Source organism: Melopsittacus undulatus, chromosome 1 (assembly GCF_012275295.1).
Source record: "Melopsittacus undulatus isolate bMelUnd1 chromosome 1, bMelUnd1.mat.Z, whole genome shotgun sequence".
NCBI classification, from domain to species: domain Eukaryota; kingdom Metazoa; phylum Chordata; class Aves; order Psittaciformes; family Psittaculidae; genus Melopsittacus; species Melopsittacus undulatus.
Window position 1 is genome coordinate 98,124,822 of NC_047527.1, and position 13,161 is coordinate 98,137,982.

General features: G+C 45.3%; 1 protein-coding gene across 2 annotated transcripts in view; it reads left to right on the forward strand.

Moving 5' to 3' along the window:
* SETD2 (SET domain containing 2, histone lysine methyltransferase) overlaps positions 1-13,161 on the forward strand; it is a 63,295-nt gene that overhangs the window by 32,691 nt on the left and 17,443 nt on the right. For both annotated transcript variants that reach the window (XM_034065590.1, XM_034065597.1), the window contains exons 9-12: positions 1,502-1,628; positions 3,141-3,275; positions 3,928-4,056; positions 6,887-7,525. In XM_034065590.1, the coding sequence (XP_033921481.1) occupies positions 1,502-1,628; positions 3,141-3,275; positions 3,928-4,056; positions 6,887-7,525 (1,030 nt within the window). The remainder of the gene's footprint in view (positions 1-1,501; positions 1,629-3,140; positions 3,276-3,927; positions 4,057-6,886; positions 7,526-13,161) is intronic.

Below are 13,161 nucleotides of genomic sequence, written 5' to 3' on the forward strand. Positions count from 1 at the left end.
AGCTGTAAAACCCCAATAGATAGGACATCCTCTCTTCCTGGCTGACTCCAGAAGTGCGGGTGTGCAAGCTCCAGTGTGGGCTTTGGCTCCCTTCTCTAAACCTGAGCTGAGTATTTTCATATTACTGCTTGTCCAGGTGTGTGTTGAAGTATTTCACTGTCTTTATTGTGACGAGCACAAAACAGCATCTGGTAGGCTTGAAGAAACCTGTAACTATGAGATTAATTGTAGGTGCATTTTATAATCCCTAAGCTTTTTAATTGAATATAGTTGTTTAAGGAGCATTTCTTCCTTTTCCTTCTGGATCTTGTCTTCTGCAACACTGTGACTTTCTGTAAGGAGGAGAATCAGAAACTAATTTTTAATCATACTTTTAAATTACTTGTGCTAAAGTGTCAAGTGCTGTCATGGACTTTTCCTAGTGCAAGCTTTCAATAAGGAAGGCAAACTTGGGCTTTCTGTTTGCTCTTGCAGCAAGGCCTCTTTAATTTTCAGGCGCATTGGAATATCAAAGAATCATGGAATGGTTTGGGTTGGAAGAGACCTTAAAGCTTCTCCAGTTCCATCTGCCCCTGCCATGGGCATGGACACCTCCCACTAGACCAGGTTGCTCAAAGCCAGCTTTCCTATTGTGGCCCTGTTAGGGTCTCTCTGATGGAGGGTCATTTTGCTATATTGGCCCACTCTGACACCGTGTGTATTTGAGTTCAGTGAGTCTAGTCTTGTCTCCATGGAATTTTCCAGCTCTGATCTTTTGGCTGTCCTTCTTGAGCTCAGGTTCTGCTTTGTAGAAGGTCCTGCAGTTTTCTTCCCTGGTTCTTACTGCTGCAAAGCCCTGTTTCTCCAGTGGATTAAGCACATAACACCCCCCCCCCCAAACCCCACAGACCCCCTCACCAAAAAAAAACCTCCAAAACAACCATTCTCCCAAGCAACTGTGGTATGTAGTTTAAAATTTATGGTGTGTCAAGTAGAAAATACAGAGGCTTTGTAGTAATATTGCCTGAAGGTAATATAATTTATGCCTTCTGCTCTCCTTTGCTGTATATGGAGAGCATATCTACCACCTGAATCTTACTACTTCTGTGAATCTTTATTCTGTTTTGAGTATAAATTGCAAGCCTTTTTCCTAATGGTTATATAATCCTGATTACATATTCTTCAGGAAAAATAATGTATTGATTTCAGTGTGTGGTAAAAAAGTTGGCAGACCGAAGAGCCCCAACTTGTTGTTTCTGATTCATGGTTCTTGACTTATAAAGAGCCTAGAAGTGAAGCAGCTGAGAGCCTAGAAGTTTCCAGCTGAGACAATACAGGGTCACCATAGCTATATAAGAAATAAAGACTTAGCCTGAGTTTTCAGTGGCCTCAAAAGCCTTGTCATGCAGAGAAGTTCCTGTCACTTTCTTCTGAGGATGCACTGAAGAGTAAGGGAAAATAACTTGCTGTGGATGGGGTTGATGTGTTATTAAACTGCTCTGTTGCTTATGCCCACCAATAGCAAAGAGGCTCAGAAATGTTTCTGTGGCTCAGCCAACTGCCGGGGTTACCTGGGAGGAGAGAACAGGGTCAGCATCCGAGCTGCTGGAGGGAAGATGAAAAAGGAGCGCTCCCGCAAGAAGGACTCGGTGAGTTTGAGACTCCCTCCTATGCATCTTCTTATTCATGTCTAAGAGCAGCAGCAACCAAGGGTTGACTCCGGGCTTCATTTTCTGTATGAGAGTCTTCAGGTCACCTCTGCAGTCACCTGTGATTCGTGACTCATGATGGCATTAGGGTTCTGTCTTTTCCATAGATGTATTTGTATCATTTTATTTCACAGGTGCCCTCTGTACTTGTGTTTTCTTGGAGCTTTAGTTAAATCTGTTTCTTTCTCTGGCTTACTTAGCAGCAAGTCCCACCAGAGAGGAATTTTCCCAGGTACAGTATTTGGTCATCAGTACTGTGTGCTCCTAAAAAGCATACAAATTTCTACCTGGTTTGAAAAATCTGGTTTGTGTTGCATGATTTCTAAATGTTCGTGAAAGGCAGGCAATGCCAACTTCACTTTTCAGGATGTTACCTGAAGTTTGACAGCTGAGAGGGCGCAGATGTTTGCCATCTCCAGGCTGGGATGTGAAATTTGAACCTCTTGACTGCTGTGGCCTAGGGGCAAGACAGCTTCCAGGAGGAACTTGTACGAACATGTGTCGCGTTTGTGCTGGCTTCACTCATAGTTGTGTTTGCAGATGGATGTGAATGAAATATGTAACTTGAATCCAGACTGGTTTTCTAGTCTTTTTATAGCTTTTCATGCATGTAATCCTTCCCAAGTGGTTCTATGAACCAACTCCCCGTACTGAATTGCAGGGATGGATTCACTTGGTAGATGTAGGAAACTGTGCAGAGGAGCTTGAACAATGCAGTCTAATGGAGTTTTTCCTGTGTGGGCTCTTTTTGCTTCCTGGAAAATGTAGTAGTTCTGTCCTTGAAGATACAAAACTCTGCTCCTACAGATAAGATTTGTTACCTGCTCTTTTGGTAGAAGCTACCTTTGAAAATGGTAGCTTCATTTTTATTTACTGTATTGGAGCATCAGGAAGCCAAAAAGTTACTTATAAGTCCTTTATGAGGTATCTTAAAATGCTTATTAGTGGCACTGAGCAGTAGGGTAGATTAGGAATGATGATATTTCAGTCTACGTGGAGAGGAATGTGCCTCTGGTTGTAAAGATCATGAATACCCATTAGGTGTTTAAAGAAGTAAACCTATTGGCAGTTAAGGATAATCTCATAGTACACATCTGTTTTCCTACATGTAAAGATCAACTTGCCACTGGAAGTATTTTGGTGTGTACCCCTGGAATTTCCTCTATGCGGCATTAGATGTATACATCTAAATCATACCATTCCTTTGGGAAAATGGATGTTGGAGTCTAGGGATTCCTGCCTTTGGCATATGTGCTAGCCAGAACAATCCCCATAATAGGCCAGATCAAAGAAACCCAACCATGCTGAGTGAAATTAAAGCCAGGCTTCTTTTCCATATGGGCAAATTGCTCGGGAGAGGCTTATCTTGGCTCTCAAAGATTGTGTCTGCCATCATGTAGGGTGGCACGAGCTTGGTATGACCTGAGAGTTGTTTCTCTTTGGCCATGGTAGGTGGATGGGGAGCTGGAAGCACTGCTGGAGAATGGAGAGGGTCTCTCCGATAAGAACCAAGTTCTCAGCTTATCTCGGCTGATGGTTCGGATTGAAACACTGGAGCAGAAGCTCACCTGCCTCAAGCTCATTCAGGTGAGGAAGACCCAGCTGAAGTGGGGGGACCCACATCCTCTTTAAGCCATGTCCTTGGAGCTCCTGGTGGATGAAGAGGGGGAAAATGGGAGAAAGGTGCCAGCAGCCGATGTGTGAGATGAGTGGTTCTGCTTGACAGATCACATGTGATTTCCACCCTTTGTTCTTACGTTTGGTGGAACTTGGCCTGGGTGGTGATGCAAAATGCCCATTTCTAGAAGTAAACGAGTTCTTTATATGTAAGAGCTTAGAGAGTAAGTGAGTAGTTTGTCAGCTTAAAATCATAGTTGTCTTCTCTCCAAGATCACCCTGCATTTTAACCTCTGCCTGAGCGCAGATGAGCTGCAGCCAGGTTTCTGTGCCATCCCTTATCATTAAGTTTTACTCCCCAGTCTGAGCTGTCCACCAGGAAAACGTTGTAACAGTTCTGCTATCTGTGTTACTGCTCCTAACCCAGTAGTTACGGTCACTTACACAACTTTAGATGTGTGCTGGTGTTGGCTGGTGCCTAGTTCTGGCTTCTGTGATGAGTTTGACAGGTTAACATAAGCCCAGTTGAGCAGTTAGCCATGTTAGTCTGGGGAAATCAAAGCAGGTTTTGCCTGTAAGTCTCTAACCATTCCCATGGACTCTCTTACTCTGGCTCATCCAGAATACACACTCGCAGTCCTGCCTGAAGTCATTCCTGGAGTGTCATGGTTTATCTCTCCTCTGGATTTGGATGACGGAGCTGGGCGATGGAAGAGGAAGCAGTGCTAACAACCTGAAGTTGCAGCTGGAGGTCAGTAATTCCCTTGGGTTTGAAGCTTTCCCTTGCAGCTTTAATAATTACTCAGAAGCATGGGGATTTTATTAATTTTTTTTAATATATGTGTTATATGCCAAGTGTTCATGAAAACAAACTTTGGTATCCTCAGAACTACAGCCTTAAAACTTGTGCTTTAAGGGTAATACTTGACATATATGGAAATAATTTGCTCTTGTGGCTTTTCTTAGATTTCTGAGTTAGTAACATGAGACAAACTTAAATAAAGATCATTGCCATTACTGTTTAATTCCATACTAAACCACACAGGGAATTTGAGGTATTGACAGTCTGAAGTGGAGCTTGTGTATTTCTGTTTTCTATATACACTTTGCTGTTGCATGCAAAAATACATCTGGAAGTTCCTTTAATAAAGACACTTCTGCAAGAAGGTTGCTATGCAGTTTGGAGAGACATACGCAGGACCACATCCTGAGCAAGACAGCGGAAGCTGTGTGAGCTGTAGAGCTCAGGGTGCCTCTTCTCCTGCTGACTTCTCCTATGGGTTTCAGAAGCAGTGACAGTCCTTCCCAGCCCAGCTTCCTTAGGGCAGCATGATTATTCTCTAAGCTGGTACTTTGTATTTCTGAATGAGTTGTGTCCTACTCATGCCCTTCTCCTCTTTAAGGCTGTGGCTTAATCCTTGAATGATCCTAGAGTGGTTTGGATTGGAAGGGACTTAAAAGATCACCCATTTCCAACCCCCTGCCACAGCCAAGGACACCTTCCACTGGACCAGGTTGCTCCAAGCCCCGTCCAACAAAGCTAAAGCTTGTGAGATACAACCCCACCGCTACGACCAGACATGCGTGCTGCATCGGGTTATTAGCATCCTTTATAAAGACCTGAAGTTAATTCCTGGCCTTGAACACTGCCAGGGATGGGGCAGCCACAGCTTCTCTGGGCAACATGTGCCAGGGCCTCACCACCCTCACAGGGAAGAACTTCTTCCTCAGATCCCATCTCAATCTTCCCTCTGTCAGTTTAAAGCCATTCCCCCTTGTCCTGTCCCTACCTGCCCTTGTCAAAAGCCCCTCTCCAGCTTTCTTGTAGTCCCTTTAGGCAGTGGAAGCTGCTGTAAGGTCCCTTGGAGCTTTCTCCAGGCTGAACAAGCCCAGACTTTTCTCAGCCTGCCTCCACAGCAGAGGTGCTTCAGTCCTCAGAGCCACTTCGGTTCAGGTGATCCCTTAGTAAAATGGGCACTGTTGGTGTCACAAGATGAAGAGCTTCCTATGTGTGCTTTTCTGAGCCTTCAGCTTTTTGAGTGGGATGAGGATACCTGAAGGTTTTTGGAGCCCAGTTCACTATCAGACCTAGAAAGATGGTTTCTGCACTTCTCTCTGTGCTGCTGGGGGTTAGAGGGACAGCAAATCTGTTAGCTCTGCGGTGTGTCCTGGGAGGATGCCACCAGTTCCACCTCCTAGTCTTTATCTGTGCTTACTAAGACAAAGTTTTGGCTGTAATACCTGGAAAACTTCGGTGCATGGGCTTCAGGATCTCTGATGGTAGGTTAGATCTTGTTGACTTACAGAGTTTAAGTAGACCTACTCTTACTTCATCTCCATTGTGCTGTGAAGAGCATGTTGTTGTCGATGGGGCATGCATGCTGTGTGCAAGGCATGGATTTGGCAGGTGCCCCCAGTTTTCTCTCCCGCTCATTTGATGTGGCTTTTCAGTACTTCTAGCCAAAACAGAAATGTTTGACAGCCACTGAGTGAACGTTCCTGTTGCCGCAGTGCATCACTCCCGTCTGACTGTATGGAGAGGCACTGCTCCTGAGTCTGCAGAGAGATATTTTGAGACCAAGTCTGCAAGGACTGACTTTATCTGTTGCAATAACTGCTTTTAGAAGGGGGCTGTTGCCCTTTGGGACTGCAGTATTTTCTTCTTCGGGGTAGATAGGATCCATCTCACTTTATATGTGTTGGAACTGTTGCTCCGAGGGAGTCTCAAGTCTGGATTGTTGTACATACAGTGCCTATCCTCCTTGCTCTCTGACATATGGGTGCCATGGCATTAGAGAGCTGCAACGTAGCTCACCTCCCGCTCATCTTTGACTTCTAGCTTTGGAGAAGTCCATGATCAGGTTAAGGTTAGACTCTGTTTTTCCCCTGGAATAGATTCAAGCACTTTAACTTCATTGTTAAGGCTGCTAGCTGCAGCCTTACATTTTGGCACAGTTAAACAATCTAGAAGTGCCATCAGTATCAGAGATGCTCGCCTTGTCTTGTGGTTTGGAGGTCCCCAGTTGTCCATATCTCTTTGTGCTTGAGGTTTAGTTCCATGAGCAGCAGACTGTTTCCCTTCCACGGACACCAGTAACACTCCAGCTTCTGCTGCGGCACATGGCATCTTTCCTCATTTGTTTGCAATTAGTTTGCGGGCTTTTTTTGGTCAAACTGTTCTGTTTTGAGTGCTGATCCATCTTGACATTTCTGATCAGGTTTTGTTTCATATGGCACATCTAAATGCTGTGTTGTTGTATTGATTGTCCTAGGAATGTGTATGGCCACTGGTAAGTGCTTGAGCTCTTTGATATCGGTTTAATTGCAACTGGTGTCTAAATCAGTTTAATTGCAAAATGCTCACTCTTTTCCACACGCTTATGATTTATTTGCTCTCAGCAGCAGTTCACTGCTGCAGTTTAGCCTTGAGGAGGGACATCGTTATTCCTTACCCATGACTTGTTGCCATCATTTTGATATTTCAGTTACCTTTTTGTTGAGAAAAAGAAATTGTTCCAACTTGGAGATGGCTTTAAATTCTGGTGGCTCTAACAATGTGATTTTTTTTTCTTTTAAATTAGATTATGAAGACACTTGAGCTCCTGCCTATACCTACCAAGAACATGCTGGAGGAAAGCAAAGTGCTTCCCATTATTCAGCGCTGGGCTCAGACCAAGACTGCTGTCCCACAGCTCAGCGAAGGGGATGGCTACTCAAGTGAGAACACCTCACGGGCTCACACACCGCTCAACACTCCAGATCTTTCCACCAAGCAGAGTGGGGAAGGTGACACGGACACCCCCAAGAAGCTGGTATTTAGGAGGCTGAAAATTATAAGTGAAAACAGCATGGACAGTGCCATCTCAGATACAACTAGTGAGCTGGAAGGGAAGGAGGGCAAAGAGGACCTGGACCAGCTGGAGAGTGCCCCGATGGAGGTGTCAGAGGAGCATCAGCAGCAGGACATCAAAGCTGTCATTGATGTGCCGGTGGAGAGCAGCAAACCCCAAGCTGCAGAGCTGGAGGTTGAGCCTGAAGCAGAGATCAAAGAGAGCAATGGTGCAAAGCTGGAAGAGCCCATCACGATGGAAACGCCATCTCAAGATGAAGAGGAAGGTGTATCTGATGTTGAGAGTGAGAGGAGCCAAGAACAGACTGACAAAATTGTGGATGTGAGCGATTTGGCTACCAGGCTGCTTGACAGCTGGAAGGAGCTGAAGGTAAGAGGAACCTATCTGCAGCTACACCACCTCTGCCCTTGCTAAGGAAAATGCAGAGCCGTTTGCAGTTCAGTAAAAACAGGGTTGAGTTGTTGTCCTGTTGGTAAATGTTTGATAACTCAGATTGCCTTTCCTACACAGAAGGGCTTCTCTGAGTGCTTTCTATATATCTCCTTTTGTTGCAAACTGCCCCGTACATGACTTCGAGTAGATTGCCAGGCATCAGTGCATTGCAAGCTGAAAACAGCAGATAATTCAGTTTGGGCACACCACAGACACCTTAGTCATGAAGTTATTTTTTAGGCTGTTCAGGGGGAGGACAACTCTAAGGAATTGAGATTCTCTTCCAACCCAAACCATTCTGTGAAATGCCACAAGCATTTTTGGTTGAAGTGGCCCGGTATCTGTCAATGTTGAAACAAATTGATGGACTGTCTACTCCTTACTTCAGTTATCACAACATCATCAGCATTTCCTGTCCTGTTAACATCTGCTATTCATCTGCAATGTATAGAGCCTCCAGATCCTGGTCTGCTGGCCATATCATGTTTTCCCAGTAGTAGTTGTGTGGGTTAACTTCATGTTATTTGCAATTGGTCTTTAGACCAGGTAAATACTCAGGTTTGTGGGTGTTATTTGAGCCTTTAAAGACTGCTGGAGTATGCAGATGCTCATGGTTTCAATCCCATTAAGGTCTTCCTCAAGCAGGTAGCCTCTTTAAGAGAAGAGCTTGGTGGCTGCAAGCTGCCATCTCTCCTCCAGTCTTGGGTGCGTGGCCTTGTGCAGCATAGGTGGCCAGCTTGGCCGCTCAGTCTTCAGCTGACAGCTCTTTTGATGGGCCATAGGACGATGTTCCAGTAGCTCACCACTCAACAGTTCAGGCATTTCCTGGGGTGTCTTTATGTCTTTGGAAACCCCTTGCCCATCTACTGCTTTTGTAGGATTATGTTCCTTATATTTGAGAGCAGCAAGGGTGGGAACCTTGAAGTTGCTTTTACACTTTAATAAGTGTAAAAACTTATGCTTATTTGTAATCCTCTTTTGCTGAGGATCCAAAAAAGGAATCAAAGGCATTGCCGTGTTTCTGGCATGGTGTGGGCTTGATGGAAAAGGTCGTGGAGGATCTGCTGCCCTTTTCTTCATCAAGCGTCTGCCCAATTTTAATTACTGGAAGTGGTTTTTAAGCAAATTTACTTTTTATGATGCATCATGTAGCTAAAGAGTTGATTTACCCATCGGATTTGATAATGAGTAATTATTTAGAAGAGGCTAATAAAAATGGTGGGTGTTATGCATACCATGACGTCATGTGCAGATGGAGACCGCAGCAAGCTTTGTACTGTTCAGCACCCACAGCTACAAACATGAGTGTTTATAAAAAGTATCTAAAGGCTTAAAAGAAATCTTACTTCATCTCTGAAATTTCAGAAAAATCAGACATTTGCCGATTGTTGGCTAGATTTCAGTTTGTAGACTCTTAAAGTTTGTGCTGGCCTCATGGTGTTCTTTACTGAAGTGACACTGTCAGGTTGAATTTATGGTTAAATTGAAACAGCATCTTTCTCATCAGTTGCTAGTACCTGGGATTGTTTAAACTGAAAGCTAAGTCAAGTCTTAGTCCTACACTGCTTTGCTGATAGGTTTGCTTTGGACTACCCAGCCTCAGTTTTATGCTGGTTTGCTTCCAGGATGATGTGCTGTGGTGGTTAGACTTGAAACAGCACAGAAAATATGCTGAAAACCAGTAATGAAAAGTGTAAAGCTTCCCCAAACGAGTGACTCCTCCGAAATGGTGGTCTGGAACCAAATTTGATCTTAGGGTGTCATTTTATCACCAAGGCTTGTGTTTTCTGTTGAGCTTGGAGGAGCTCAGCCTTGGCTATTTAGAATTTGGTCAAGCTGTGGAGTCACAACTTGTCAGTATTGTTATTTAAGGTGTGGATTCACATCTCTTGTGTACTTGCTAATTAACTTCAGGTCTTTATAAAGGATGCTAATAACCCGATGCAGCACACATGTCTGGTCGTAGGGGTGGGGTTGTATCTCACAAGCTTTAGCTTTGTAGTAATCCCAGCAAATCCAACCTCAGAAAGCAGAATCATGCCATGGGTCTGTGAAAACTCATTTCTCTTGCACAAAGCATTTTGGGGGAAACTGTGACCTGGGGTTCATTCTGTTCTAGACGTTATCATGGCACTAAGAGTTAACTGCTTCTGTCCGATTCTCACCTGTTAAGATGCCAGGTGCCACCATAGCACAGCCCAGAGGTGGCCGCTGTCTAGAAGAAAAGACTAAGCTGGCAGAGCATTGCTTTAGAACCCAGTCACCCCAGTGGCATGAAAGCCAGGGGCCTTTTCCAGCACTTCCAAGCTTTTTAAAAGCTGTCTTTGTTTTGAGTGGTGGAACATCTGCAATAACTGGCATTGGATGGGGGGTGGGAGGGTCTGAAACCTCGTAACTTAAGCTATGTCCTCTCCAGTCCTGCTGATGACCCCCTTGTAATTTCAACCATTTCCATCTAGCTTCTCAGGGCAGCAAGGAGCTGACCATGTGTCTCCTTTTCTCAACTCCATTTTCAACTCCGTGCTGAAGAAGGGAGAGGACATAGCGTGCATACGGTGAAGAAACGGGAAGATGGTTGGGAAGCTGGATGATGCATGAGCAATATAATAGGTGAAAAGAGGACAGAGGTGGTTAACTCATTGATGCCGACGTTATTTTGGTGTGTCCATTGCCGGCAATGGACGTCGCTCCGGGAAAATCCCAACTCCTGGCATGAAAGGATTAAGTGAGCTATCTTTTTCTATACCTCTATACACAGGACTTGTAAGTCCTCAGCTTACAGGGCTCATACACTCTGACTCCTTACCCATGAGGAGTGTTGGCCACTGCTACATACCCATCACAGCACACACTCACACTCCCCAGTGGAGTAAGTTTTCAGCCTAGGCTTGTGCACGCTGTTCCTGCCCTCCAAGGAAGCAGTGCATATTTTCTCCCATGCTGAAAACTCACTCTGAGTGACAAGGGCTGGTTGGTGTACACAGGTGGTGGTTCAATGTGATTCTTCCAGGCACCTTAGCTCACTCCAGCCAGAGGATTGCGCTCAGGTAAGGCTCCATGGACTGATCTGTACAGCCAAACCCATGATGGAGGCAGCACATGGTGCTATGGCAAACAGACCTGGTGCTCTACCCTCTTGGCATCACAGGAGCAAGCGTTAGGGTCAGCACCGCAAAGCATAGTAAGCTTTTCTCAACATCCTTTTGATGGCTTACGTTTCAGTAGCTAAGGCTGATGGACAAGAGAGCAAGTTTGGCTTCAAGTGTCGCATGTGCTTTAATAGCATTGGTGTTTCAGGGTTGTCTGGCTGTTGGGGTTTCCTCACCATTTACGCTGAAGCAGGGCATTGGAGCCCTGCAGCTCTGCTACCCAAGTTATAGGCTTCTTGTGATGACCCATTGCACATCTGCAGTATGTCTCATAGAGAACCTGCGTGCTCTGCCAACTGCCTAATGCTGTGTGAACACAGCCAGCATGGCAGTGCTGGCTGCTGCAGGATGTTCCACTGTGCTAGTGTAGTTTGGGCACTGCTCTGCTGTGAGTAGAACTGAGTTTTTGGCATCTTCCTCCACTCCTTGAGGGCACAGGATGGGCAGGCAGAAGATGCCCTCACCTTGTGGTGAGGGAGCAGGTAGGAGGTGTAGTTGTGAGGATTCCCAGTCCTTGCCCTTGTGAGTTGGAGAGGACCTTTTTAATTTCAGAAAAACCTTTTGAAAGAGCCAAGTATTTCGGGTTTAAAAGGTTTTGGTTGAGCACTTGTGGCCTCATAAGTATTTAGCAGTGACTTGGGAGTTGAAACCTGAAGTGTTACCCCAACTTTTCCAAGGTGGACCTTCTTTTTTTGTAATGAAAACTCCCATTCTGTGAGCTTAATCATCAGCTTGAACAGAGATAGAGATACCAGACTTTGGGTGACCCAGGCAAACTGAGCCTTTGTCTTCCTCTGAGATAGTCTTTACAAATCACGTCTGATACATCTTGATAGGACAGCCCTGTGAAGCTTGCCTGTCCCTTTTCCTAGAGAAGCCATCCTGGAGTGACTGGCTCCTGCTCCAGCACACACATCATGTGCTTTAATTAGGAGGCTTATAATTTGTTATAACTTACAGCAAGAAATAGTTTGTGAAAACAATAGGCACTGGTGAGCAGCCAGGCTGTTGTTTGTGGTGGGTTTTTTTGGCCTTCAAACAGGGATGTTGTGGCATTAGTCCTTACTCTTGTTCTCTTCCACCCCTTGGCATCATGCTGGAGCTTCATGCTCATGCAGAAGGTGTGGGGAGCTGCAGAGGGAAGGAGGGAGGGAAGCAAGGAAGAGGAGATCCAGCTCTGGCTGATGGAGCATTGGGTATCCAGCCTGATAGAGGACAGATTCGGTTGCGTGGAGTTTCTTCAGCAAATCAATAACTTCAGTTTAGAAAACTACAGAGTTAGGTGAGACAGCATGGTCTGCAGGTTGTCTTGGCTTAGAGCATGTAAGCCCTGCCAGATGTGATGAGCTTTGGTGGGCTGCAGGTGGCTTTCCAGAGTAATCCCCTTGGCCTTAGGGGAAGCATGCCTGCTCCCTTGTTTGGGTGGCAGAGGTTTTGAAGCACTGGTGTGCGGCCGGATTGGTGTAGAAGAGCAGTCACCCCTTTGCTAGCTGTGCATCTGTTGGCACAAACACAGCCTCCATCCAGTTGCATCGTTGTTTCCCTGTGCCCATTGTTGGTGTCCATTGGTCTTCTCCAGTTTAGTCCCATTAAATCTGAAATAATAAGCAGCTAAGGGGCAGACATCTGGAGAGCATTTTCTTAGGCACAGTCTTCCTTTCCTACCACTTTGAGTCTTGAGACTGTTCTGCAGCTCTTTTGCTCCTCCCAAGCCATGGATGGTTTTGTGTCTGCAGCTGGACAGCTTAAATCCTGGGGGATTTTAGTTTTCAGTTCTTCTCTTTTTGTTCGTAACAGACTTAACACTGCTTTTCTTTCTGTATTTAATTTTCTGTGCAACTCATTAAAAACTGTTCTGGAAGGTAGAGAGCCATTTGGACTCCGTTAGCAGTGGTTGCATTGATTTAGCAGTTATGCACGCTCAAAGCCAGCAGCTTCCGTTTCCAAAAATAAAGTAGGCTTTTCTTCGGAGTTCCCCCTGGCTTGCTTCTGGTTTGACCACCATCTGGTTTTCATGGAGTAATTTTGACATACTCCTCCGTTTGTTCCTGCTTCAAAGACTCTGCTGCCTCCCATCTTCACCAGACTGATGCTAGAGGCTCTGCAGCCCCTTAAGTAGATCTGTAGCTGCACTCCAGCAAGACGTTGCTTGCTCTCTGCTTCATAATTGTCTTACATTTGGAGCCCCTTGGACCCTTGTTAGGGCAGTACAGTTCAGTGGGGTGGATCCTGCCATTTTCTCCCTCAGTGCCTCCTGTTGCTGTCAGCACAGCTGCATCTTTCACAGGAAGATGCTTTCTCCTACCTAGGGAGGGCAGATGCTTTTTTTCTCCTTGCACATTCTACCATCATTGACCTCAAAGATTAGACTTAATTTTCTCTGTTGAGCTGAAATTGCTGTATTTCTTAGCTGCACATTGAATC